Here is a 26,596-nt window from a genome sequence, read left to right as displayed (position 1 = left end):
TATGAAACGAAGTCGGGATTTGACTCAGATGAATATTGAAATCATATGTTTGAGCGCGGAGTGTGGAACTAGGAAGACTTATAGACTTGGTATTATAGTTCAAATAGACGAACGTAAATAACTCACCATGAGTGGATTTATCTCTTGGACGTTTTTTGAATTATGTATAAAATGTGTTATCTTTTGTTAGTCAAGCCAAACAAGTGATGATCTTAAGCACGTAAATTTGTCCAAAAGTATTTTTTTCACATAATCATTAACTATGTCTGAAAACTCCTCAACTCTTCATTTGATCATTCAAATCCCTAATATGTCAAAATCTCCAAATCAATTAGACATACTAGACTCTCAGATAGATCATGAATCTAGAGAGAAATATTTGAAAAAGTTGCAGAGCTATCAAAATAAGTCAGAGACATACTGGGATTTCACCATTGTTCCAAATATTTTTCAACAATCACAACAAGAGACAGATGACAGTAACTTCAATTACTTGGATGAAAACTTCGGGAAAATAGGTGAATGGGATGACATTGTTTTCAAACTACAAGAACTAAACAATCAAGCAAAGTCCAACGAATGTTATAAGATCTTATTTTTGTTTCGACATTACACTGGATTTCACAATTTAGCTCACCTAAAATACGGTGATGATGCATGGAATGATTACTGGTCAAAATTGAATGGAGATGATGAATACACATGGGGACCAGATGCAAACTTGACACCTGAAAGTATCGAACTCGCGAAAAAGAACAGTAAATTAATAGAAAAGGAATTGAGGAATAATCCAAAACATGATTTAAATTTGATACTACCAAAAAAGTTTTACGTATCACCTTTAAGTCGAGCAATTGATACTTTGTATTATACTTGGAATGGAATAAATGATTTAAAAAATAACAGTCCATTAATTCAAGAGAATTGGAGGGAAACTACAGGTGTTCACACATGTGATAAAAGATCAACTAGATCAATAATAGAGGATAGATTTAGCTCAAAAGGTTTTAAGATTGAAGATAGTTTAACCGAAAACGACGAATTATATAAAGACGATTACAGAGAAACGATTGATGAACAAGCATTTAGAATGTATACTGGTTTACAAGAAATGTTCAATAATATCTTAAAAAATGATGATATTGTTCTGATTACTAGTCATAGTGGAAGTATCAGAACTCAATTGTTGGTTTTAGGTCATAGACCATTTGCTGTTCAAACAGGAGGAATGATTCCAGTTTTTGTGAAAGCAGTCAAGCAAACAAGAAATAGTAGTAGGATTTAGACGACAAAGAATACAATAGACAAAGCGACACTACACATATTGAATATCAATCTAGGATGAATAGGATTCTGTTAGACATTTGAGGTTTTTCCCATACAAATTCTCATCTAAATTTTATGCTCTCGTGAATACATCATTCTTGAGCTTAGCCTCTCTGATTCACTTCTAGACTCGTCTTAAACACATCTCTACGCTAAGTTAAAAGAGTTTATTAATTACATTATCGAATTGATGGAAATCGAATGTTTTTATATTTGCTTCGGACTAAATGTTTTTAAAAATTGCGGGGAAATTGTTACCTCTATCTTTCAAAGTTTGTAAAAACAACAAAGCAGGTTTTCAAGATGGGAACCTGTAATATAATCACAATTGAAACAAGGTAATGATAAATCTGATTATAAAGTAAAATGGTTGAAAAAATTCATTACATTGAAAGCATAAAAGGTATCGGTAAATATATTAGATTTTCAATTGACACATGCCTCATTACACAAAAAATACATTACGTAAATTACAATTATTTTTGTAATTATACATGAACAATAATGTCTAAATGACAATAAGGTATAATAATGCCACTAAAATTCATTCAAATATAAGTATTGGTAAGTCCTTCAGTTACATTTTCACTTATTATTTAGTTCTTCTTTCATTAAATTTATAAGATTTACACACAATTAATTCACCATGTCTCAATCAGAAAGAATTGTTGTCCATTGGTACGGAATATTAACTAATATTATAATTTAATTTTCTAGACTTGCTTTATTAACTAATTTTAGGTTAAATTACTCAAGATCTCAAAGAATTATTTGGTTATTAGAAGAGTTAAATATTCCTTTTGAGTTAAAAACTTATAAAAGAACTAAAGAATTTAGAGCCCCACTAGAATTAGATGATGTTCATCCATTAGGAAAATCACCAGTGATTGAAATCATTAAACCAGATGGAGAAAAGAAAGTTTTAGCAGAATCTGGTCATATAATTCAATATTTTTTAAAACATTATGATCCAAATCACATTTTAACTCCAACTAATCCAAAAGAACTTGAAGAAATGGATTATTTCTTACATTATTCTGAAGGAAGTTTAAATTCTTTATTAGTTACTTTGTTAGTTCATCAATTTGCTAAACAAAAGGCTCCATTTGGTACAAGATTTTTAATGGGATTATTAGTTAAAGGAATTGATGATCAATTTTATTTACCCGAATTAAAGAAAAATTTGAATTTTTTGGAAAATGTTTTAATCAAACAGAAAAAGGAATTGAATTCAAAGTATTTTGTTGGTAATTCTTTAACAGGTGCCGATATAATATTAAGTTTCCCAATATTGACAAACATTTTCAGTTCTAAAGACTCAGCAAAAGCTTTAGGTGTCAATGATATAGAGAAAAGATGGCCAAATTTGAATGAGTGGAGTGAAAACATTGCCAAAGAACCAAAATTCATAAAAGCAAAAGAATTGGTTGCTGAATACGACACTATTACACCAAATATATAATTTTGTTATTTAGTTGGGTGCAAGATATTTAGGTTTTTCATAAGTTCAATCAAATGAAATCAAATTAATCAAACACGTAAATAGCCTCTTTACTTTCTTTCGTCAATAAGAATAGTTCAAAATCTCTCCGGATTTGGATATACTTATTATTAACACATTATCTAAATTTTAGTGAGAAACTTATCTAATATCATAAATATTATCAGTTTAACGTAGATTAAACTAAAAGATTCAGTATCAACCCCGCATCGCTATTTATTTGTCCCAAACAAAGCATTTGCCATAAATAAAAAACTTTAGACATTATTATATTACACAATAATCTTAGGTAAGTACTTAAGATGTTTCGTAAAGATATTTTGTAACTTACAATATTCCAAATCAAGTAATAAAATTTTTAGTAACTTTATTTTTTTTTTTATAATTACCAAATATGTTATATTGAAACCAAAAAAAGTAACTTAAATGAGATCTTTCAATTAAATTACGATCATACCTAATATTGGTCTGATATATTTGTTTAGAATATATATATATATCAAAGTGATATCATTCATTTTCACTTATGTTCAATTAGTGGTTTATTATTATACTATTTATTCATACTATTTATTCATACTATTTAATCTTATCAATATCGTAGAATGACAATGCTACATCAACCAGGACATCCAGAAGATAGATTTATTTTACATTGGTATGTAAAAATATTTCCTCATGCTCGAAACTATATCAAATACTAACAATATTACAGGCTTGATGAATCTCGAGCTCAAAGAATATTATGGTTATTAGAAATACTACAATTAGATTATGAAGTTCGTATTTATTTAAGACATCCTGAAACCTGGAGAGGTCCAATGCAATTATTTGACATTCATCAAACAGGAAAATCACCAGTTCTTGAAATAATTCATGGAGATGGAAGACCTCCTATGAAATTAGCAGAAAGTGGATTTATAATGCAATATCTTTTAAGGAATTATGATCCAAATTTTATATTAACTCCAACTGATTCAAATGAACAATTAGAAGTTGATTATTGGCTACATTATAGTGAAGGATCTTTACAACATATTCAAATGACTTTATTAATAAACTCAGTGGCCAAACACATTGCTCCTTTTGGTTTAAAAGGTGTAGCAAAATTAGTAACAAAAGGTTTAAATAATGGTTATTATATACATGAATGGAGATTGAATATGCAATATCTTGATGATAGGTTAGCACAAAATGGTACTGGTTTTTTTGTTGGTAATAAATTAACAGCAGCAGATGTTATGTTAAGTTTCCCAGTATTTGAAAACATTTTTGATAATTTGGAAGGAGTCAGGGATTGTACCAATGATAAAAGAGACTTGAGAAAGGTTTGGCCAAATCTAGCTAAATGGAGTAGAATGATTAAAAATATCCCAACTTATAAAAAAGTCAATCAACTAATGGATGAAGAAGTTGAAGATTTAATTGCATTGAATCCAAAATATGATTATGCAAAAGGTAATTGAGGAATGGTGGGTGATTTTTTATTTGTTTAATTTTTGAAAATTGTGTATTTTCATGCAATAATGTATCATTTTGATAATGATTACTAATTGGAAATTTATTTTGGTTAAATTGTCGGTCTTATGTATTATCAGTTAATTGGCGCTTTTTTTTTATATGTTCTATATAATTTATACTTTATACCCCTTCAAAATTAATGTTAACGATCAGTGATGGAATTTAAAACAATAAGATTCGAGTAGCCACAATAAGGTTTTTCAAATTCCGCTTTTATCTAATAAAAGATGTCTTAAAACCTTTATTACAAAACTGGTAGCCTTCATTTTTTGCAACCATTAATTAAACCTGTGGCTTTATTTAATTAATAATCAATCAATAATCAGGGATATTGATCTTATCTATAAATATACTATAAAAAATCGATATGATCTGAATAATTTTTCATTTATCAATCAATCAAAAAAATTAAGACATAAAAATGGCTCCAACATCAATCATCAATAAACCTGAAGATATTCAATCTTTAAAAGCAGAATCTCAAGCTTCAAATAATGAACAAGAATTTAATGATTTAGTTCAAAAATTAGCTTCAATCAAACCAATTGGTTGGGCTAGATCAAAAAAACAACCAATCACTGGTCATGATCCTGTTTGGGCTGATAGATTACCAGAAACCACCAAGGAAAGATTTGCAAAACATGGAATTGATATTTCAAAAGGTTATCCATATATTCCAACAACTGATAAAATTCCTAAATTTGTTGATGAAGCTTTTGCAATTAGAAATGAAGAATATCCTTATATCGACCGTGGTTCAAATGCTGACCCTGAAAAAAAATCATTATTTGATGCTGCCGAAGATGTTATTGATTTAACTACTTATGTTGGTACTGAAATTGTTGGTTTACAATTGGCTGATTTAACTGATAAACAAAAAGATGAATTGGCTCTTTTAATTGCTGAAAGAGTTGTTGTTGTTTTCAGAGATCAAGATTTATCACCAAGAAAACAATTAGAGTTAGGACATTATTGGGGTCAAGTTGAAGTTCATCCACAAGCTGCAAGAGCTGGTGAAGATTTAGATGGAGTTACTACTATTTGGCAAGATTATCAAAATGAAAGAAATGGATTAAACTTATCTTTCAGAAATTCAAAATTAGGTAATTCTTCATGGCACAGTGATTTAGTTCATGAAAAACAAACTGCAGGTATTACTCATTTACATTTAGATGCAATTAGTGAAAATACTGAAACTACTTGGGCAAGTACTTATGGAGCTTATGATAAACTTTCTCCAGCTTTTCAAAAATTTTTAGATGGTAAAACTGCTATTTACAAAAGTGCTCATCATTATCTTGATCGTGACAGACCATTACATGGACCAAAACATGTTGAAAGAGAACATCCTTTAGTTAGAACTAATCCAACTACTGGATGGAAACATTTATTTGTCAATCGTGGAATGACTGATAGAATTGTCGGATTATCAAAAGAAGAATCAGATTTAATTTTAAATTATTTGTTTAATGTCATTGAAACCAATAGAGATATTCATGTTACTGTTAAATGGGCTCATCCAGAAGGTAAAAAATCCAAGAGTACAGAAAAGAAAAAATATAGTGGTACTTCAGTATTATGGTTTAATTCTGTTTCAAATCATAGTGTTATTCACACTAATGAATCACTTAAAGGACGTCATGGTACAAGAGTTACTTCATTAGCTGAAGTTCCTTACTTTGATCCAAATTCAAAAAGTCAAAGAGAAGCTTTAGGTTTACCAAATTGAGTGTTTTGTGAAAAAATGAATAAAGTTTGATATGGCTAGATGCGATATCGTTGGTCTTTTATATCTACATTTTATAGTTCAACAATATATTAAACTTTGATAGTTTCGATTATAATATTTTTAAGATCTATTGTAAATACAAAATTAGATATACCCTCTCTAAATTTCAGCATTTGCACTCTGAATTTTTTAGAAATCACCAGAAGTTGGATTACATTGAGTTGGTTATTTTATCCATGAAAGCTGTTGACATATACTTCAAAATTTTAATTCCGACGTTTCCTTATAACTAAGAATTTCTCGTAAATAAATATTCCGAATATTATTTTTTCAAGTTTTTGAATTAACACCTTAAATCTATACAAATATTCAAATTTAATTTAATTCAGTTTCTCAATTAATGCCACCAGTAGAGATTGTTTTTAATTGGCCAAAGAGTCTAGATGAAATACCTCATGTATTATGGATCTTACACCATCAACTTAAATCATATATAGTCGTATCTTATTTTTCAAGCAATAGTAATTTCTGGGGTTCAATATATTTACTTCGTGATTTAATTGTCTTTAATTTCATTTATTCCAAATTACTAGATCTATTTAATGTCATTTTAGGATATGGATTATTCAAAAGTATTCAAAATTTATACAGATCAATTAGTGGATATGTATCACCCAAAATTTTATCATTACCGTTCATAAAATCGAAAATAGATAAAGAATTAAATGAAACAGTGCTCAAAATTGAAAAAGAAATAATGAAAAACAGTGATGATTTGAAACAATTTGATTCATTACCTGGTAACGGATTACCTGTGGAAGAAGTTGAATCAGAATTGGTCAAACTTCAAAAATTGAAACATTCAGATTGGAATAATGGTAGAGTAAGTGGTGCAGTTTATCATGGAGGTGATCAATTATTAAAATTACAATCAGACGCTTACCATCAGTATAGTGTAGCAAATCAATTGCATCCAGACGTATTTCCAGGAGTAAGAAAGATGGAGGCAGAAGTAGTAGCAATGGTTTTAGATATATTCAATGCACCAGAAACTGGTTGTGGTTCAACGACATCAGGTGGTACAGAGTCTTTGCTATTGACAGGATTATCGGCTAGAGAATATGGAAGAAAGTATAAAGGTATAACGAAACCGGAGGTCATAGCACCAATCACAATCCATGCAGGTATTGAAAAAGCATGCTATTACTTTGGGATGAAATTGCATAAAGTCGACTTAGATCCAAATACATATCAAGTAGACCTAAAAAAAGTTAAAAGACTCATCAACAGTAATACTGTATTGCTTTGTGGATCAGCGCCAAATTATCCTCATGGTATCATTGATGACATCGAGGGAATATCTAAGTTGGCTGTGAAGTACAACATTCCATTACATGTTGATGCTTGTTTAGGTTCATTTATTGTTTCGTTTTTAGAATCTTCAAAAGTTCATGGTGATAAAAAATTACCAATGTTTGATTTCAGGTTACCGGGAGTTACTTCAATTTCATGTGATACTCATAAATATGGATTTGCACCAAAGGGATCATCAATCATAATGTATAGAAATCCTAAATTAAGAGAGTGTCAATATTATATTTCAAGTGATTGGACAGGAGGTATGTACGGATCTCCAACACTCGCTGGCTCAAGACCAGGTGCATTAATGGTAGGTTGCTGGGCGACATTAGTAAATATTGGTAAGGATGGCTATAGAAAAAGTTGCTCTTCAATTGTTAAAGCTACTATGGAACTCAAAAGTCAAATAGAAAAAAACCCAATTCTATCTAATTATTTAGAGGTAATTGGTGATCCACTAGGATCAGTAATAGCTTTTAAAGTTAAGCAAAATCAACAGAAAAATTTATCGATTTACGAATTAGGGGACCTTTTAAGTAAAAAAGGATGGCATTTTGCAACATTACAAAACCCAGCTGCTTTACATTTTGCACTAACAAGATTAACTGTACCGGTTCTAGATGAATTGATTGAGGATCTTGTTACATCGACGGAAGAGGCTGTAAAATTGACCAAAGAAAAAGGCAGCAAATCAGGTGATACAGCTGCATTATACGGTATAGCTGGAAATGTACATACAGCTGGTTTGGCAGATAGAATTATTGTAGCCTTTTTAGATACTTTGTATAAAATTTAGAGCGAATAATTAGCTGAGATTTTTGAAATACTTTTTCCATATTTAACTTATAACTATCAATACTACTATTAAAGCTAATATAGTCAAAGCAACTAATAAAATACATGTCCATTTACCTTTTTTCTTTTGATATTCATTTGCTTTGGTTAATTCAGTTGACGCTTGTTGAGTATTACCATGTAATTGCAAAATATTGTCTTCTACGGTATTTAATTGCTCCCCTTGCTGATGCACCAATTGATTTAAATCTTTAAAGATTGTATTCACCTCCATTACACTTTCATGAACTTGTTCAATCTCTCTATTTCTTTCCTCCGTAAGCTGTAGATGATACTGCAACTCAGTTTGCTCGACCAATGATGGATCCATCTGTTCCTGTTCTTGTTCCTGTTCCCGCTCTTGCGTTAGTTGTAATTGCAGTTGTTGGTGACGGGATTCAGGGTCATGATCTTGCTGTTTGCTTATAGACTGAAATTTCGTGTTTATAGGAGTTATTTTCTTCTTTTCATTATAAATTTTTATCAATTTTTTGAATTTTTTGTCCAACTCATTAAACTCTCCAACTAATCTCTCTTTTATAACCACTTGTTTGTTCGTTACTTGCAATTTATTCTCATCGTATTCGTTGTTTTTATCATCAACTGATTTATTTATTAGATTTGATAGATTGGTAATTAAATGTTGTATGGCTTTATGTAGCTCCTCTATATTGGTTACCAACTTATCAACATTTGTTCTCAATTGTAAAGTATCTCTTTTTGAACCCAATTGTCTTCTTTGTTGATCAAATTGAGAAATTAGTGAGTTAAATGATTGTAACTGTCGTGACGTTTTGTCTATAATATTATCTAGTATATTAACATCATTGTCGACTGAAGTGTAACTTACATCAGATGAATTTTTTAGTAGCGGCTGTTTTTGAGCTTCAAGATCTATATTAGCGAATGACATTAATGTACGGATGAATTTGTATTAGAAAGTGAAATAGTAATATTTAGCTCGTAGGTTTTTAATTTGTGATTGGAATTGCCTTTAATTTTGATACAGACGAGAAATTTTGTTTATTTTGAAACAAGTATTCTTCTTCGTTAATGGAAAGAATAAAATATGAAATGCCAATTCTCTTGGATGAAGTTTGATTTCATATTTGAAAATGCTTATTCATGTACGTCTTGTTAGATTATACTTACCTCATTTTGATGAAATTTTTTTCTTTCATTTCAACTTTATGCATGGCTTGAACATTCTTTATGATATCTGATCTCAGATCGAGATCTCAAAAAGTCAATATAAATATGGGTAAAACTGCTGAAATGATGTCTCTTATATGATTATTGTTTAAAATTAAATGCATCTAAGATCAAATATATTGTTAATACTTGCATCACTTACGTGTGTGCTCAGCTCACCTACAACTCCTTACAATGATACAATTGAATTAGCTCAAGGTCCAGGAAATTTTAATGCAGACCAGGTGGAAGATATATTGATTGCTTTGCAAGACTTTAATGCTCATCAACATGGCACAGGATTTATAACTAGTGCAAGATCAAAACCAAGATCAGAGGACTTAAGTACTAGATCGGATTGGCCGTTGTTGGATAAAATTTTGACAATGATAGATAATTCTGGTATTGCAATCACTGTTATAGATTATGTTTTATTAAAACCAGAGTTACTAGACCTTACGATAAATACCACAATTTGGGTTATCAGATTAAGATTGATAAATTTGACTAATTTGTTGATTGCATTAAGAAAATCTGGATTAGTGATAGAAACTTTGACATTAAGCTTAAATGATCCAGATATCTTACCTGGATTAATTTCAATTACAAAAGAAGTTATAAAACAAGGTGGTCTCAAAGTGAATTTGTTTAATAAAAGAGAAGAAAAGACTGCTTTACTTCAAAATAACATAGACATTGAACAAGAAACTTCACCAACAAAGGATCTTATAACATTAAGTAAAAGAGAAAGTTATTTATTAGATCAATTGTTTTTGTCATTAAGAGAATCTGGTTTAGCTATAGCTGTAGTCCAACATATTTTAACATCACCTCAATTAGTATCTGCAAATGCACATTTTGTTGTTTCAATTTTACAATTGCATGCTTTGAATATTGTTGATTTAATAAATGCTTTGAAAGAATCTGGTTTACTTACATCTGTATTTAAAGATTTATTAGGTAATCCTCAAACGGTAAAGGATTTCGCTAAAGTTGTGATGGATAAGGTCAAAAAGGGTTTAATTCCTCAAAAATTGTTTGATCCTTAAATGAGATCAATTAATTGTTTGATAGTATACTTCAATCGGCAAAGAGTAATTTATATTATTAATAGTAACAGTTCAATTGAATATTTATCTCAATTTGCGTCTCTCTTAATTTTTTTTGCAGCCAAACACAAAATCAACTGAACGCGTCTAAGATAACGCACCACAAAAAAAAAAGAAAAACATTTAGACACGTCTTGTAAGTCTACTTTATTTCATTATTTTCAATCAATTTGTTAGTAGTGTTATAGTATTAGTCATTACATTATCATATCAAACCACCATCAAATAGTATGCTGTCAAGAGCAGCCAGACAAGAAAAGCTAAAGGCTTTAAAGGAAGCAAGAAGAACAGGAAGAAATGTTGGTTTAGATTCGGATGAAGACTCAAGTTTCAATAAAATTTATGATGAAGTTGATGATGAAACATTCAGAGAAGAAAAAAGGAAACAATTGGTAGAGGATGACTTTGTCGTGGATGATAATGGAGAAGGATATGTGGATAACGGAGCAGATGAATGGGATGATGCGTCAAGACCAAATTATTATTCAGATGAAGAGGAGGTTGAAACAAATAAGAAAAGAAAGAAGAAATCTAAAGATTCAAAACCAGCAAAAATAGCTAAAACTGCTCCAATTAATAACTTTTTCAAAGCTTCATCTGGCATTGAAAATAAAAAGAAAGTTGATACAAGTATTGATGACATTCTTGATGGTTTTGAAGACAATAAATCTAAAAAGACTAAAACTTTTTCAAAACAAACACCATCAGAGTCTAAGAAGAAAAAAATTGGCACTGCTTTTACATTTGCTACAGTTAAGAAAGAGAAAAAAACACCAAAATTTGATACTTTCAATGCCTCATCAGATTATACAATGGACTTTGATGATATTGATCAACCTTCTTCACCAATACGCACAACAACAGAAGTAGAACCAACATTGATCACGAATGAAACAAAGCAAGAGAAATTAACCCCAGAGATAGAGCAAGTGGAAGATAAATTGGAATCAAGTGATTCTGAAGACGATGTCATTTTTGCAAAAAGACCTAGAGCTACTGCTGTCAAAAGGGACTTGGATTCTAAAACAATTACATCTGTTAAAGCTATCAATTCATCTCCATTTAAACCAACATATGCAAAATTTGCTAATCATACTGATAAAATTGAACAAGAAAAAATAAGTGATGATACAGGACTGTTTAAAATGTTTTGGATGGATTATGCAGAACTTGAAAGTTCATTATTATTATTTGGTAAAATCCAAACAAAAGATGGTACTTTAGCTTCAGGAGTAGTTCAAGTTAATGGTGTTTGTAGGGAATTATTCATTTTACCAAAAGAAGGCAATACTGCGGAAGATGTAAGAGAAGAAATTACTCCAATATTTATGGAAAATTACAAGTTAGACTTATTGAAAGCTAAACCTGAAACTAAAAAATACGCTTTTGAATTGGCTGATATACCTAAGGAAACTGAATATTTGAAAGTTTTATTGCCATTTAATAGTATCACAAATAAACAAATATTACCAGCTGATACGGAAGGTTCAACTTTTTGTCATATATTTGGAAGTAATACAAACATGTTTGAGGAATTTGTGACCCAAAGACGAATAATGGGTCCTTGTTGGTTAGAAATTCAAGGTGGAGATTTTAATGCTATTAGAAATTCTACTCATTGTCAAGTTGAAGTTGCTATAAGTCTGCCTTTAAAAGTTTCTGTTATTTCAAAAAACACTCCACCAGCTCCTAATTTAACATGTACCTCAATTTCAATACAAACAGTGATGAACCCAAAACACAATAAGCAAGAAGTTGTTTCTGTTTCGTTGCTAACCTATTATGATTTACCACAAGATGCACCAATCCGCGAGGATCTACAACCAAATGATGTTTTGACTTTAGCGAGACCAGTTGGATCTGTTTCATTCCCACCTGGATTAAATCAATTAGCACAGAAAGATAATTTTCAATTAAAATTGTGTCCCAATGAAAAAGTATTATTAAATGCTTTAGCTGCTAAAATTAAAACTTTGGACCCTGATATTTTTATTGGTCATAGATTGGAAAATATATCTTTGGATGTTTTAGTTCATAGAATGCATGATAATCAAGTGATGACTTGGTCAGCATTAGGGAGAAGAAATAGAAAGCAATGGCCTCATTTAATAAATAATAGCAAGAAAGGTTTTAATAATAACTTATTGATTCGAGAAGTATTTAGAGGTAGATTGTTATGTGATATTGGAAATGAAATGGGTCAATCTTTGACCATGAAATGTCAATCATGGGATTTACCAGAAATGTATGATGTGGTTTGTCACAAATCTCATTCTTCACTAGATATCAATTTTCAAAATTCTAAATATTCAGAAGATGCTACATTATTATATCTTGCTTTGAAAGAAAATGAATTCAATTGCAGAATTACTGGTGAAATTGCGTTTGCTATACAAATTCTTTCATTGTCTAAACAGTTAACAAACATTGCGGGAAATGCTTGGTCTCATACATTGAGTGGTACAAGAGCTGGTAGAAACGAATTCATTTTATTACACGAATTTAAGAAAAATAATTATATTATACCAGATAAAGCAGATGATATTCATAAAAATACAACTTACCAACAACAAGCCAAATTTGAAAATGCTGAAGAAGATGCTCAAACCGCTACATCAAATAAAAAACCTAAATATCAAGGTGGATTAGTTTTTGAACCGGAAAAAGGATTACATAAAAATTATGTGTTGGTTATGGATTTCAACTCATTATATCCAAGTATCATTCAAGAATATAATATTTGTTTTACAACAATCAACAGGGATCAATTCAATAGGACTCATGACGAAGATAAAGATATGCCGCTGTTACCAGAAAACGATTTAGATGCTGGTGTTTTACCAAGATTATTAAATACTTTGGTCTCTCGTCGTCGTGAGGTTAAAAAATTATTAAAGGATCCAAAAAATACTCCATTTGAAAAAGCTCAATTTGATATTAAACAACAGGCTTTGAAATTAACTGCAAATTCTATGTATGGTTGTTTAGGTTATGTTAATTCCAGATTTTATGCAAAACCTTTGGCGATGTTGGTCACGAATAAAGGAAGAGAAATTTTGATGGATACCAGACAGCTTGCTGAATCATCAAGTTTAAGAGTTGTTTATGGTGATACTGATTCTGTTATGATTGATACAGGTGCAAATAATTTAAAAGATGCTATTAAAATTGGTGAAGAATTTAAAACTCAAGTTAACGAAAGGTATAAATTATTAGAAATTGATATTGATAATGTATTTAAAAGATTGTTGCTTCATGCTAAAAAGAAATATGCAGCTATGAATGTATCTGTGAATAAATCAAATGAAGAAATTTCAACATTAGAAGTTAAAGGTTTAGATATGAGAAGAAGAGAATATTGTCAACTTTCAAAAGATATATCAACATTTGTATTAATGAAAATATTATCTGATTCTGATCCAGAAGAAGCTTTACTAGAAATATATACATATTTGGAAGAGATGAGGGATAAGATCAAATCAAATGAAATTGCAATTGACAAATTCAAAATAAATACGAAATTATCAAAAGATCCATCTAGTTATCCGAATGGTAAATCAATGCCACAAGTTCAAGTAGCATTAAGATTAAAACAACAAGGAAAAGTTATAAAAGCTGGCAGTGTTATAACTTATGTTATTACATCACCAACAGATGATGATGACAAATCAACAGTTGCAGAAAGAGCAAGGGCTATACAAGAAATGTATCAAAAAGATTTAAACTTGAAAGCAGATCCGTCTTATTATTTAGAAAAACAAATATTTGCACCAGTTGAAAGATTGTTAGAAAGAATTGAATCAATTGATATGATGAAAGTTGCAACTTCATTAGGTATTGACAGTAAAAGATATATTTTAAGAGTTAAAAACGGTGAAAGTTTGAATGGAGAAATTTTGCCAATAGAATCTAGTATATCTGATTCTGAAAGGTTTAGACAATCCAGTTATTTAGTATTAAGGTGTAAATGTGGTCATAATTTTAGATTTGGAGGTATTCAGGCATCAAAAGATTATACAGTGTCATTCAATGGTATTAAATGTAGTAAATGTGAATATGTTTTTCCAATTTTGAAATTAACATCACAGTTGGAATTGGCAATAAGAAAACATATTGCTTTATATTATTCAGGATGGTTAACTTGTGATGATAACGCTTGTGGTGTAACTACGAGACAAATTTCAGTATATGGTAAAAAATGTATTGGTACATCGGGCAAAGCAGTAGATTGTAAAGGTATAATGAGATACCGTTATTCAGATAAAGCATTATACAATCAATTGCTTTATTTCAATTCAATATTTGATGTTGAGAAAACTAAAAATGGAAAGTTAAGACCAATAAAAGATGCTTTAGAAACAGAAAATGATGAATTATCAAAATTAGCTTCTGGTCAAGTTAATGCGTTGGCTGAACAAAACAAAGATATGTTTGGGTATTGTCAAGAAGTAATAAATAAGTATTTAAATGAATGTGGTCGTAGGTATGTCAATATGAGTTCAATTTTTGACTTCATGAGTGTATAACAGGGTATAGTATTTATAAATCAATTGCAAATGTAATTTAATTCAAAACTTCAACTTATCTCCTTTGCTTTTGAGCCAAGATTACCAGTTTTACTTGTACTTGTATTTTTTACTTTTTGTATTTGATTTGGTTAGGCAATATCGGATTTATAACAAAATGCTACTCCGGTGTTAAAAAAATTAGAATTGACAATACGTAATTGAAACAAAACGAATTTTACGAAATTCTTACAATGCTTGTTTGAATCTTATGGGTGCCAATGGTTGAGATAAGTTCTCTATGTCCAATCAATTGCAATAAGATGATGCAAATCTGATATAAAATTAGTCTTATCACTCATGTTGTCTGCTGGTTTTATGATTTTTCTATGTAAAAAAATTCTCTTTCCAAATAGTTCAATGACACAAATTCACCACAATATATTCTTTTCCCCAATTTCCATAAACATTGGAATTGCAAACATCTAACACCTTGATAATTACTGAAAAAGGGAGGCTTCTTCATGGTTTGGCCACATTCAAAGTAATTTAAATTATTCAATTCAAATCATATTCATACAAAAACGAACAGAGTACTTTCATTTGACAACTCCTGTACTATTAAACAAAACTACTCGAAGTCAAAAAGCTTACAATTGCATGAAAAATATAATAAAAGTTAGCCGAAACATTCAAATCATATAAATAATCAACATTAAAACCAAATAAGAGAAAGGTAACTAATACAATCGTTAAAAATGCCCCTACATATCACATCTGAATCATCTTACATTTCAAATGATTCACAAGAAAAAGATGATCCCAATAATTTAATAATTCCTGCAAAGCCGAATGATTATGAAGCTTTATTCAAGAGATTAGATATTGAATCGACAGGTCATATAACTTTTAAAGATTTTACAAAAGCAATGAAAAAATTAAATCATCCAATAAGTGAAAATCCTGTGTTACTACGAAAAGTTTTTAATTCATTTGATTCAAATAGTGATAAAGTAATAGATTTTAACGACTTCAAACGATATTTAAGCACAACTGATGATCAAATTTTGAAAGGGTTTAATAAAATTGACGAAGATAATGATGGGAAACTAAACAAAGCTGATTTTGTAAAATATTTAAAACATCATTTAAATTTGAATAATGCTAGTAAAGTCAATGTTGATTTGTTGTTTAAACAAATCGATTACAAAAATGACGGGTATATCACATATGATGAATTCAGAGAATTTTTAATTTTAATGCCAAGATTACATGGATCCAGAATCAGAACAGCTTTTGAATTTATTGTTGAAAATTTCGATGTCAGTTCGGATGGTGATGTTACTTTAATAAATCAATTTCTTAATGGATTTGGGTTTTTTATAGCTGGTGGTATGGCTGGTGTTGTTTCAAGAACTTGTACTGCACCATTTGATAGAATAAAAGTATTTTTAATTGCAAGAACCGATTTATCATCAACAATTTTACACTCAAAACAAGAGATTGCAAGGCAAATTGCATCAGGTGCTGAGAAATCAGTCATTGATAAATTGCGTGCCAAACTAGCACATGCTGAAGCGGAACACATCTTGTCACAAGGAACAGGGACAACATTGAAAGAGAAAACAATTAGATCTCCAATAGTTCAAGCTGCTAGAACTTTATGGTTACAGGGAGGACTCAAAGCATTCTACGTTGGTAATGGTTTGAATGTTGCTAAAGTCTTTCCTGAATCAGCAATAAAATTTGGATCATTTGAAGCTGCTAAAAGATTTTTTGCAAGAATAGAAGGTAAAGATGATGTTGCAAATATATCCAAATTATCAACATATTTTTCAGGTGGGATTGGAGGTGTTGTTTCACAAATGGCCGTGTACCCTATTGATACTTTAAAATTTAGACTTCAATGTTCAAATCTAGATAGTTCCTTGAAAGGGAATGCTTTATTAATACAGACGGCTAAAGATCTATTCAGAGAAGGTGGATTAAAGGTTTTTTATAGAGGTTGGTTTGCTGGTGTAAGTGGTATCTTCCCATATGCGGCATTAGACTTAGGTACTTTCTCCACTATCAAAACATGGTTGATCAAGAGAGAAGCCAAAAAATCGAAATTACCAGAAGATGAGGTCAAATTACCGAATTCAATAATACTAACCTTAGGAGCCTTTTCAGGTTCATTTGGTGCTACAGTAGTTTACCCGATTAATTTAATTAGAACAAGATTACAAGCTCAAGGTACTTATGCTCATCCTTATACTTATAATGGATTTTTTGATGTTTTGAAAAAAACAATTGCAAGAGAAGGTTATCCTGGTTTATTCAAAGGTTTAGTTCCAAATTTGGCAAAAGTTGCACCAGCTGTTTCAATTTCATATTTTGTTTATGACAAAATGGTAAACATAATGGGATTACAAAATGTAGTTTAGCCAATACAGTATATAGATGAGAACAAACAATTATTTATTCATTTATTATTCGTAATATTCATTTACTAAATCAAAATTAATCACATCCAAATCTAATTGAGCCAAAGGTTTTGTAAACTCTGAATTTACCATTTCATTTTGACCAAGTCGAATCCAATTTTCAGTTGATGCATAAATTGATTCATCTAAGTCAACAGTAATTTTGAAAAACAAATCATTATCAGGCATTGTTGATTGCATTGACATTCCGACTTCATATTGAATATCATCAGTTAATGTTTCCTTTTTCAATTCTTGAATAAACTTGAATAATACTGTTTGAAATTGAGTGTATATTTCAATCCACGTTAAATCCGGGATGTCAAGTTTTGCTGATGTATCTTCAACTTCCGTTGTTGGTTCCTTTAGCTCATTAATAGTCTTGTCCAAATTAATTAAGAATTGAGCAAATTTTATTGAATAACTTTTGATCACCTTATTACTTTTCGTATTATATATTAAACATGAAATCTTATTCAAACCATTTGTTTGCTTCTTTGAAATTATAAGATTGTTTATAATGTTTATAAGTAGATTGTCAATATATTTTTCTAAATGTGGATGTCTATTTTTTTTTATGATCAATTCAAATGCTTTGTATTCATCAAATATTAATGGATCATAAATTTTATTGTAAAATAATATCTGATTAAACCAAACAATTAAAAATTCTTTAAATACGAGTAAAAAGTTGTTGATTGTCAAAGGAATATTAGTCGTATCATCTTGATTTGTTTTCATAGCTTGTCAATTAGTGATTTCATTCTTAAATAGCTTATCGAATTACCCCATTAAATTAAAAAACAATTTTTGAAACGCGTTTCATCTTTGTAAAACAGTAATGAAATATACCCTGAATATATGACTACAATTCAAACTATCAGCGCTAAAGATATATCTAAGATCACTTCTGGTCAAGTAATTATAGATCTAAGGTCGATAGTCAAGGAATTAATTGAAAATGCAATTGACGCTAATGCAACACGAATAGTTATAAATTTCATTAATTATGGAGTTGATCTAATCGGAGTACTGGATAATGGGAAAGGTATAAATAAAGAAGATTTTGCTACTGTTTGTTTGAGAAGTCATACTTCAAAGATTAATGAATTTGAAGATTTATCAACTTTAACTACTTTGGGGTTTAGAGGTGAAGCATTAAATTCAATATGTGCATTATCTAATAAAGTCACAATCACTACTCAAACATTAGAGACATATCCTAAAAATTATACATTAAATTATGATCAACTTGGCCAATTAATAAAAGAAACTTCTAAAATTGGTGGAATGAGTAACAAATCAGGAACGTCGATAACAGTTGAAGAATTATTCAAGTGTTTACCAGTTAGATGGAAGAATTTTGTGAAAACTTCAAAAAGAGAATTTCATAAGACTATAAATTTTATAATAAACTATTTAATTATCTATCCAAATATCAAATTTGAAGTTACAAATAATAATAATGGAAAAAAGCAACTTGTTTTATCTTCCAAAGGTGGTGAAAATAACACAATTACTGAAACATTAATATCAATTTTTGGAAGTAATGGAAATACAAATTTACTTGATCTAGATTTGAAAATTAATGAAGATATGACTTTAAGTGGACATATTTCATCTTATTCTTTTGGTCTTGGAAGATCGACACCTGATAGACAATTTTTATACATAAACAAGAGACCTATTAATTTTAAAAAATTATCCATGTTAATAAATGAGGTTTATAAGTCTTTCAATCATGTTCAATTCCCAGTATATGTTATAAATATAGATATCAACCCTGAATTGATTGATGTTAATTTAATACCAGATAAAACAAATATCTTAATTCATAGAGAAGATCAGGTATTGGAATTGATAAGAGAAAAATTGGTTGAATTTTATGATACACGAGATAACGTAATTATACCTAAAAGTACTAGAAGTCTGGTTTCTGAGAGTTTGAAAATAATCGATGGAGATGAAGAAGGGGAAGAGAGTAAAGAAGAAGAGAAAGAGGAAGAAAGATTGACGGAAAAACTACAAAGTAGCCTATCGAAATATATACAGAAGGATTTAACTATCAAAAATGAGGAGGATCTAGTTGGTTCTCAAACTTTGATAGAAGAAGACGATTCCGAGAGTAATGCTGGAATGAAAGATAGGGAGATTGTTAATGAAATGGAAGAGAAAGAACCGAAAGTATCAGACGATCAAAATGCGGAGGAAACAGAATTGTCTCAAAAGGATGAAACTACTGAAACAGAAAAGAATAAAACATTATTTGTAGAGGACGACGAGGACGACGAGGTAGAAGTTGATGAACACGAAAATTCAGGTGACTTCAAAACAATCGATAATTCAGGAAAAGTTGAAACAAACATTATTGAAGACATGAATAAATCAACACAACCAATCGAAGATGAAGTAGTTGAAAATTCCTATATTGAAAATGAATCTTCACTGCCACAAACACAAGACTTTTCAGATCCTATAAATCAGAATGGCTCCACTCAATCGAATATTTACAATACTGACAACACAGAAGATGAACCTTTTATCAAATCACAATCAATATCATCTTTTAAATATGATGAGGAAGAAGATATTCTAGAATCAAATAACATAAAAGATCAGCATGGAGTGAACTTTTTCCCAGTTATAGAAACAATGGAAGATGAACCAATAAAAATGATAATTGATGATGAAGAATTTGAAGAAAGACCTACAAAAAGATTTAAACGTGATATTAATTTGTTTAGTAAAAAAATTATTGAATCATCTGAAAATATCTTATCAAATTTAACAACTATAAAACAATATGATCAAACATTTGAAAATTCACAAGAAACAAGTGTAAATAAAAATCTTGAAGATAAAGAAATTTATCATATATCAAAATCTGATTTTTTACAAATGAAACTTATTGGACAATTTAATTTAGGTTTTATATTAGTAAGTTATAATTCAAATTTATTTATAATTGATCAACATGCATCAGATGAAAAATATAATTTTGAAAAATTAATTCAAAATTATTCTATAAATTTTCAACCATTAATTAAACCACAAATTTTAGAATTAAATATAATTGATGAAATGTTAGTACAAGATCATGAATTTATATTTTTAAATAATGGATTTAAAATTAAAATTAATAATGATTTAAAACCAGGATCAAAAATTTCATTAATCTCATTACCAGTTTATAAAAATATAATGTTTGATATAAATGATTTTTATGAATTAATTACTTTAATTAATGAACAACCAAGTAATAAAAATATAAAATGTTCTAAAATTAGAAAAATTTTAGCAATGAAAGCCTGCAGAAGTAGTATAATGATTGGATCATCATTAAGAAGAGATAAAATGAAAGAAATCATTGGAAATTTGAGTAAATTAGATAAACCTTGGAATTGTCCTCATGGTAGACCTACTATGAGACATTTAATAGAATCTAATAATTGGCTGAGTAAGTATACGGATTACTGTATTTAAAGAATTAAATAGTTAATATACAACTTTAAGTCTATCTACTTCTCTTGACTTTTAAGTAATGCCATTGGTTCTTACATCGACGAAGACAAGATTAAAATATCAATCGTAGACATTTTTCCACTCATGTAAGAAGATCGATTCGAACAAATCAGACGAAGGTTTGAGATTGCTGTATACTTCGAGCCAACAGAATCAAAGGTTAGGCTTAGCCTTTGAATCTGCGAATTAATTTCGACTATCAATTTCTAGTAAATGATATATTTAAAACTAAATGAAAGGACATTTTTTGCATCAATAATATCAATACAGAATAATAAAAAGAAATAACAGAACTGTTTCAAAATTTTTTTTTTTCTTGTAAAACCCCATTACGATTACGATAAGATAAAAATATTCTAACAAAATAACATATACCAAGATTCAAGAGTTATATGCTCTTTAAACGACCTGTCACACAAATCAGTCTCAAGCATATTTCAAAACCAACTATATCAACTAGACAAACATCATATAATTCATTCGAGAAAACAATGACAGTACCTCCATCATCATCAATACCATCACCATCACAATCATCATCAGAGATACTACCTCAATCAAAAAAATTACAAGGACGTGAATTTTATAATTCAATAGGACAACCAAAAACCATAGTAGCACCAATGGTAGATCAATCAGAATTAGCATGGAGAATATTATCAAGAAGATATGGAGCAGAATTATGTTATACACCAATGTTTCATGCAAAATTATTTGTAACAAGTGAAAAATATAGACAAAATATGTGGGATTTTACAAAGGATGGAAATTTTGAAAATGATAGACCATTAATTGTACAATTTTGTGCAAATGATCCTGATTATTTATTACAAGCTTCTAAAATTATTGAAAATAATTGTGATGCTATTGATTTAAATTTAGGATGTCCTCAAGGTATTGCCAAAAAGGGGAAATATGGTGCTTTTTTAATGGATGATTGGGATTTAATTTATAAATTAATTAAAAATTTACATGATAATTTAAAAATTCCAGTTACTGCAAAAATTAGAATTTATGATGATTGGGAAAAATCTTTGGAATATGCAAAAATGGTATTAAAAGCAGGTGCACAATTTATAACTATTCATGGTAGAACAAGAGATATGAAAGGTCAACAAACTGGTTTAGCAAATTGGAAAATTTTAAAATATTTAAGAGATAATTTACCTAAAGATCAAGTATTTTTTGCAAATGGTAATATATTATATCCAATTGATTTAAAACGATGTATGAATGAAACTTTATGTGATGCAGTTATGTCAGCAGAAGGAAATTTATATAACCCGGGAGTATTTTGGACAAAAAATAATGATATAAATAAACAATTTCCAAGAGTTGATAAATTGCTTAGAGAATATTTTGAAATTGTTAAAAGTATAGATACTTTAGCATCAAGACATTCAATGAAAGCTCATTTTTTCAAAATAATGCATGAATTTTTAAATATTCATAAAGAATTAAGACCAATTATAGGTCAAACAAGTGTACATTCATCATATGATGATTGGGAAAAAATTGTAATACAAGTTGAAGAAATAATAAATAAAATTTATGAAAATCCAAATATTAAAGAAATTGATATAATAGAAGATAATAATAAAATTGAAGAATGGGGTGGATCATATAAAATAATACCTTATTGGAGATGTCAACCATATTTTAGAAAAGTTGATGGTGAAAAACAAAATACAAGATTATTAAAAATTGCTGGTGAAAATGATTTAGTTGTGACTTCTGATGAAGCAAAACAAAAAAAATTAAAAAGAGAATTAGAAGATGATAGTAATGATAATGTAGTTAGTAAGAAACAAGCTATACCGATTTGAGAGAATCAGTTTACATACGTATATAAAGTTATAGAAATGAGCATGTTTTCACTTGAGGTCTAGAGATACTATTAATGTAGAAAACAAGTCGATACTACATATTTTTGAAACGAAAATTGGTAGCTGAAAAATTGTATTTAATCACTATCTAGACTAACTCAATTATTTTTTTTCAAATGGTTCACTTAATTTATCACCTTCCCAACCTTTGAAACCAATACCATAACCCCAAGGATCATTAACATATCTTTTTGGATCTTTTTCACCTAATTGATCTAATTGTTTTAATTCATCTTTTGTTAATTGAGGTAATTTTGTAATATTTTTAATTCTTTCTAAATTTGAAGATCTTGGTATTATAATTCTACCTTCTAAAATATCATAAGCATTTATAATTTCATTTTCTGTTACATTATATTTTGAAGCTAAATCTTTAACGAGTGGTAATTTTAATAAAGGAGCTCCTGTACCTCCATAACCTGAATAACATTCAATTCTTATATTATTTTTTTCACTAAATTCAATTAAATCTTTTTGTTGACTTAATTGAGGATGAAATTCAATTTGATTTACAACTGGTGTAATTTTAATTTCTGGTAATAATTTTTTTAATCTATCTAATGAATAATTTGAAATTCCAATTGATTTTGTTTTATTGGTGGTTTCTAAAATTTTTTCTAAATTTTTATAAACTTCAATAAATTTTGTACCATTTACTGGATCATCATCATATTTTAAATTTCCATTTTCATCTTTTGGACCTGGTGGTTTACCATTTTCATCCCCACTAAGAGCAATTGGCCACTAAATTGGTTAGTAATCTAATAATTTTTAAAAACAATGTTATAATAATACATACATGTTGTAAAAATAAATCGACATAATCTAATCCTAAAGTTTCTAAAGATTGATTTAAAGATTTTTCAGGATTATGATAAAATGATGGCCAAACTTTTGTTGTTATAAAAATATCTTCTCTTTTAACTACTCCTTCTTCAAATAATTCTTTTAAAGCTTCACCAACATATTTTTCAGTTCCATAATACCAAGCAGTATCAATTAATCTAAACCCAGCTTTTACTGCTGTTTTAACTTGATCTTTTACTCCTGATGGATCTCCTGATGGTACAGTTCCTAATCCTAATGCTGGAATTTTTTTACCATTATTTAATGTAAAATAAACATCTGTTGCTTTAGTAACTTCTGGCATTTTGTTTGTTTTTGTTTGATTTGGTTTAATTTATAAAAAAAGTTGTTGATAGTAATTGTTGAAAGAAGGGATCACTTTGAGTCTTTATATATTGTTCAATTCGGAGTTGTTTAATGAAGCAGCAAACATTGATATATAATTTAGATTCATTATTATTTTCAAAAATGTATGTTTACTTAAATTTATTATAATTCAGTCTTTGCAGTAAACAAGCCGCATTTTTACTTACTACGAAATCCGTATGAAAGCAATATTAAAGAAATCGCAAATTGTCTCAGATTTAATGATCATATTACAAGTAGAATTATACAATATATAAGATCATTCATTGACTAGACTGTATAAAACTGAATTTTAAATATTTTGTAATACTTATAATGGTTACCACAGTTTAAACACAATTTTAGTTCAACAAAGTTTGCTTATTTCGTTGCTATTTTCTTATAAATTTAAAATCGGGTCTTAGTTAGGGCATGCTTACGTATCTTTTTATCATTGACTACTTTTTCCCATTTCTTTGGCTTTCCTCTTGTATTGTACCGCCACATATAACTTGAAATGCATAGTCCCTTTTGTATAATCCGGGTTAACTCTTTCTAAATGATTGGAACTATTTTTAATAAACTTTTAGTTTGTAGTTCAAACAATATGAGTTAAAATAAGCTCTCAATTCTTTATGAGTAAGGAACTTAACACTTTATTCATTTTTTTTTTTATTTTTTTGACCATTCTTGTAACTTTCAAGCATTATTGAATTCATTTATACAAATAAATGATAACATATTTCTTTCCCTAAAAGAAAGTTGTAGTCACTCTTAGATTGAGGTTAACTTTAATAGTGATAAACTATAAAGCATATTATTTTGGTTTCCTTCAAACACTTTGCTAAAATAATGAGAACCAAAATTTAGATTTGACCATTTAATTATCTTTAAAACTGATTTTCATCAAAACCTTTGCCATCATAACACTCACCATAATAGATTTGATCCGTGTAGTTTTGGTCTATACTATGTCTGCAAAGTTTTTGATGATAATCCATTTTAGAATCCCTGATTAAGTACTTCCTCTTACTTCAAAATGCTTATTATATTGCTTTTCTTCTGCTACTTGTGCTTTGTATGAATCATGATTGATCAATCGATTATGGGAATATAAAAAATTCTTAAATTTCATGATATCTTTAGCTGAATTAAGTACTGGATCAGTTGGTGTATTGGCAAACACTCAGAATCAATATTGTCGTGGTTTTAAGTTGTTTCCTACATTTACTTGAAATGGTGATAAATTAGTGGATTAGTTGGGAGGCTTGTCAGGGACGAATTCAACTAATTTAGTTTTGTATAACCAGTCTTTACCAGTATATTCAACAAAAACTTTTAGTAATTGAATCATTTTCATTTAAAGCTTTTATTGATTATACTGATAAAGACTGGTTATACATGAAATTTATTCCTTGCTTTATAGCCATTTGTTTATACAAACAGTTTCCACCAATGGGATTGTCTAGGTGCTTATTCAGCAATTGGCTTGATGAAAACAACTTGTACAAACAAATGGCTAAAACAATGAATAAGAGATTTTTATCTTTCAACATTTGTATTGGCAAACACTCAGAATCAATATTGTCGTGGTTTTAAGTTGTTTCCTACATTTACTTGAAATGGTGATAAATTAGTGGATTAGTTGGGAGGCTTGTCAGGGACGAATTCAACTAATTTAGTTTTGTATAACCAGTCTTTACCAGTATATTCAACAAAAACTTTTAGTAATTGAATCATTTTCATTTAAAGCTTTTATTGATTATACTGATAAAGACTGGTTATACATGAAATTTATTCCTTGCTTTATAGCCATTTGTTTATACAAACAGTTTCCACCAATGGGATTGTCTAGGTGCTTATTCAGCAATTGGCTTGATGAAAACAACTTGTACAAACAAATGGCTAAAACAATGAATAAGAGATTTTTATCTTTCAACATTTGAGATAATAGCTTTTTCCTAGAAAACAAACGATATGGTACTGCTTTGGTAATTAAGTCAACAACATTATCTCCCAAATCTAACATGAATAACTTCTTAATATTGGAATTATAAAGCATTCATCTGGAACAGAGATGGATTATCTCAAGTATTGCAAAAAGTTTATTTAAAAAATTCAGGACATCGCTTGATTCCATAAAAACATTCAAATTATCGATTTACTTGCATAAACCATTTTTTCATTAGCCTTTTATAAAATTTATCAAGTAGCTTTCAATTGCACTTTGAAAAGACACTCTTTTGAACAATGACAATTTTTATGATCTTTGGTAGTACCTTAGAATGACGAATCTCTTATACTTCTGTCATGTTAACTCTGAATATTTTGAGTATGCTAAGTTTTAAAAATGGCCTATTAATAAAACTATAATTTGTGTTAAAGCTGTACTTAATGTATAATTGTATAGAATCCATGATATTGAGTTAAAGTAACAATTACCCTGTTGATTTTTTT

At 29.0% G+C, this 26,596-nt stretch overlaps 13 protein-coding genes across 13 annotated transcripts; 10 read left to right on the top strand and 3 right to left on the bottom strand. All coding sequences in view use genetic code 12, as the record gives it.

The window, feature by feature from the left end:
• Positions 1–262: 262 nt before the first annotated feature.
• On the top strand, positions 263–1,285 carry KGF55_000359 (putative phosphomutase; the record flags this gene model as incomplete). The annotated part of the gene is made up of 1 exon (XM_051758430.1): positions 263–1,285. One exon carries the CDS (start codon positions 263–265, stop codon positions 1,283–1,285), a length of 1,023 nt encoding a protein of 340 aa, XP_051617097.1.
• Positions 1,286–1,972: 687 nt separating this feature from the next.
• KGF55_000358 (glutathione S-transferase) lies at positions 1,973–2,788 on the top strand (the record flags this gene model as incomplete). The annotated part of the gene is made up of 2 exons (XM_051758419.1): positions 1,973–2,004; positions 2,068–2,788. The coding sequence occupies 2 exons, from the start codon at positions 1,973–1,975 to the stop codon at positions 2,786–2,788; spliced, it is 753 nt and encodes a 250-aa protein (XP_051617096.1).
• A 644-nt stretch (positions 2,789–3,432) lies between these two features.
• Positions 3,433–4,293, top strand: GTT13 (Gtt13p; the record flags this gene model as incomplete). The annotated part of the gene is made up of 2 exons (XM_051758408.1): positions 3,433–3,485; positions 3,543–4,293. The coding sequence occupies 2 exons, from the start codon at positions 3,433–3,435 to the stop codon at positions 4,291–4,293; spliced, it is 804 nt and encodes a 267-aa protein (XP_051617095.1).
• A 476-nt stretch (positions 4,294–4,769) lies between these two features.
• On the top strand, positions 4,770–6,077 carry KGF55_000356 (TauD/TfdA dioxygenase family protein; the record flags this gene model as incomplete). The annotated part of the gene is made up of 1 exon (XM_051758396.1): positions 4,770–6,077. The coding sequence occupies one exon, from the start codon at positions 4,770–4,772 to the stop codon at positions 6,075–6,077; it is 1,308 nt and encodes a 435-aa protein (XP_051617094.1).
• A 400-nt stretch (positions 6,078–6,477) lies between these two features.
• On the top strand, positions 6,478–8,232 carry KGF55_000355 (sphinganine-1-phosphate aldolase; the record flags this gene model as incomplete). Its single annotated transcript, XM_051758385.1, has 1 exon — positions 6,478–8,232. The coding sequence occupies one exon, from the start codon at positions 6,478–6,480 to the stop codon at positions 8,230–8,232; it is 1,755 nt and encodes a 584-aa protein (XP_051617093.1).
• A 42-nt stretch (positions 8,233–8,274) lies between these two features.
• Positions 8,275–9,183, bottom strand: VAM3 (SNAP receptor; the record flags this gene model as incomplete). The annotated part of the gene is made up of 1 exon (XM_051758374.1): positions 8,275–9,183. The coding sequence occupies one exon, from the start codon at positions 9,181–9,183 to the stop codon at positions 8,275–8,277; it is 909 nt and encodes a 302-aa protein (XP_051617092.1).
• A 397-nt stretch (positions 9,184–9,580) lies between these two features.
• KGF55_000353 (uncharacterized protein) lies at positions 9,581–10,510 on the top strand (the record flags this gene model as incomplete). The annotated part of the gene is made up of 1 exon (XM_051758363.1): positions 9,581–10,510. One exon carries the CDS (start codon positions 9,581–9,583, stop codon positions 10,508–10,510), a length of 930 nt encoding a protein of 309 aa, XP_051617091.1.
• Positions 10,511–10,800: 290 nt separating this feature from the next.
• POL1 (DNA-directed DNA polymerase alpha catalytic subunit) lies at positions 10,801–15,096 on the top strand (the record flags this gene model as incomplete). Its single annotated transcript, XM_051758352.1, has 1 exon — positions 10,801–15,096. The coding sequence occupies one exon, from the start codon at positions 10,801–10,803 to the stop codon at positions 15,094–15,096; it is 4,296 nt and encodes a 1,431-aa protein (XP_051617090.1).
• A 737-nt stretch (positions 15,097–15,833) lies between these two features.
• KGF55_000351 (Ca(2+)-binding ATP:ADP antiporter) lies at positions 15,834–17,501 on the top strand (the record flags this gene model as incomplete). The annotated part of the gene is made up of 1 exon (XM_051758341.1): positions 15,834–17,501. The coding sequence occupies one exon, from the start codon at positions 15,834–15,836 to the stop codon at positions 17,499–17,501; it is 1,668 nt and encodes a 555-aa protein (XP_051617089.1).
• A 45-nt stretch (positions 17,502–17,546) lies between these two features.
• Positions 17,547–18,281, bottom strand: KGF55_000350 (uncharacterized protein; the record flags this gene model as incomplete). The annotated part of the gene is made up of 1 exon (XM_051758330.1): positions 17,547–18,281. One exon carries the CDS (start codon positions 18,279–18,281, stop codon positions 17,547–17,549), a length of 735 nt encoding a protein of 244 aa, XP_051617088.1.
• Positions 18,282–18,401: 120 nt separating this feature from the next.
• PMS1 (ATP-binding mismatch repair protein) lies at positions 18,402–21,023 on the top strand (the record flags this gene model as incomplete). The annotated part of the gene is made up of 1 exon (XM_051758319.1): positions 18,402–21,023. One exon carries the CDS (start codon positions 18,402–18,404, stop codon positions 21,021–21,023), a length of 2,622 nt encoding a protein of 873 aa, XP_051617087.1.
• A 530-nt stretch (positions 21,024–21,553) lies between these two features.
• Positions 21,554–22,888, top strand: KGF55_000348 (tRNA dihydrouridine synthase; the record flags this gene model as incomplete). The annotated part of the gene is made up of 1 exon (XM_051758308.1): positions 21,554–22,888. The coding sequence occupies one exon, from the start codon at positions 21,554–21,556 to the stop codon at positions 22,886–22,888; it is 1,335 nt and encodes a 444-aa protein (XP_051617086.1).
• Positions 22,889–23,050: 162 nt separating this feature from the next.
• Positions 23,051–24,098, bottom strand: ARA1 (D-arabinose 1-dehydrogenase (NAD(P)(+)); the record flags this gene model as incomplete). The annotated part of the gene is made up of 2 exons (XM_051758297.1): positions 23,051–23,692; positions 23,748–24,098. The coding sequence occupies 2 exons, from the start codon at positions 24,096–24,098 to the stop codon at positions 23,051–23,053; spliced, it is 993 nt and encodes a 330-aa protein (XP_051617085.1).
• Between the last annotated feature and the right edge of the window lie 2,498 nt (positions 24,099–26,596).

The sequence above is a fragment of the Candida pseudojiufengensis genome (genome assembly GCF_024610245.1).
Source record: "Candida pseudojiufengensis strain CBS 10847 chromosome Unknown scaffold6, whole genome shotgun sequence".
Classification (NCBI taxonomy): Eukaryota; Fungi; Ascomycota; class Pichiomycetes; order Serinales; family Debaryomycetaceae; genus Lodderomyces; species Lodderomyces pseudojiufengensis.
Note: the sequence above shows the minus strand (reverse complement) of the source record. Positions and strands in the feature narration are given on the sequence as shown.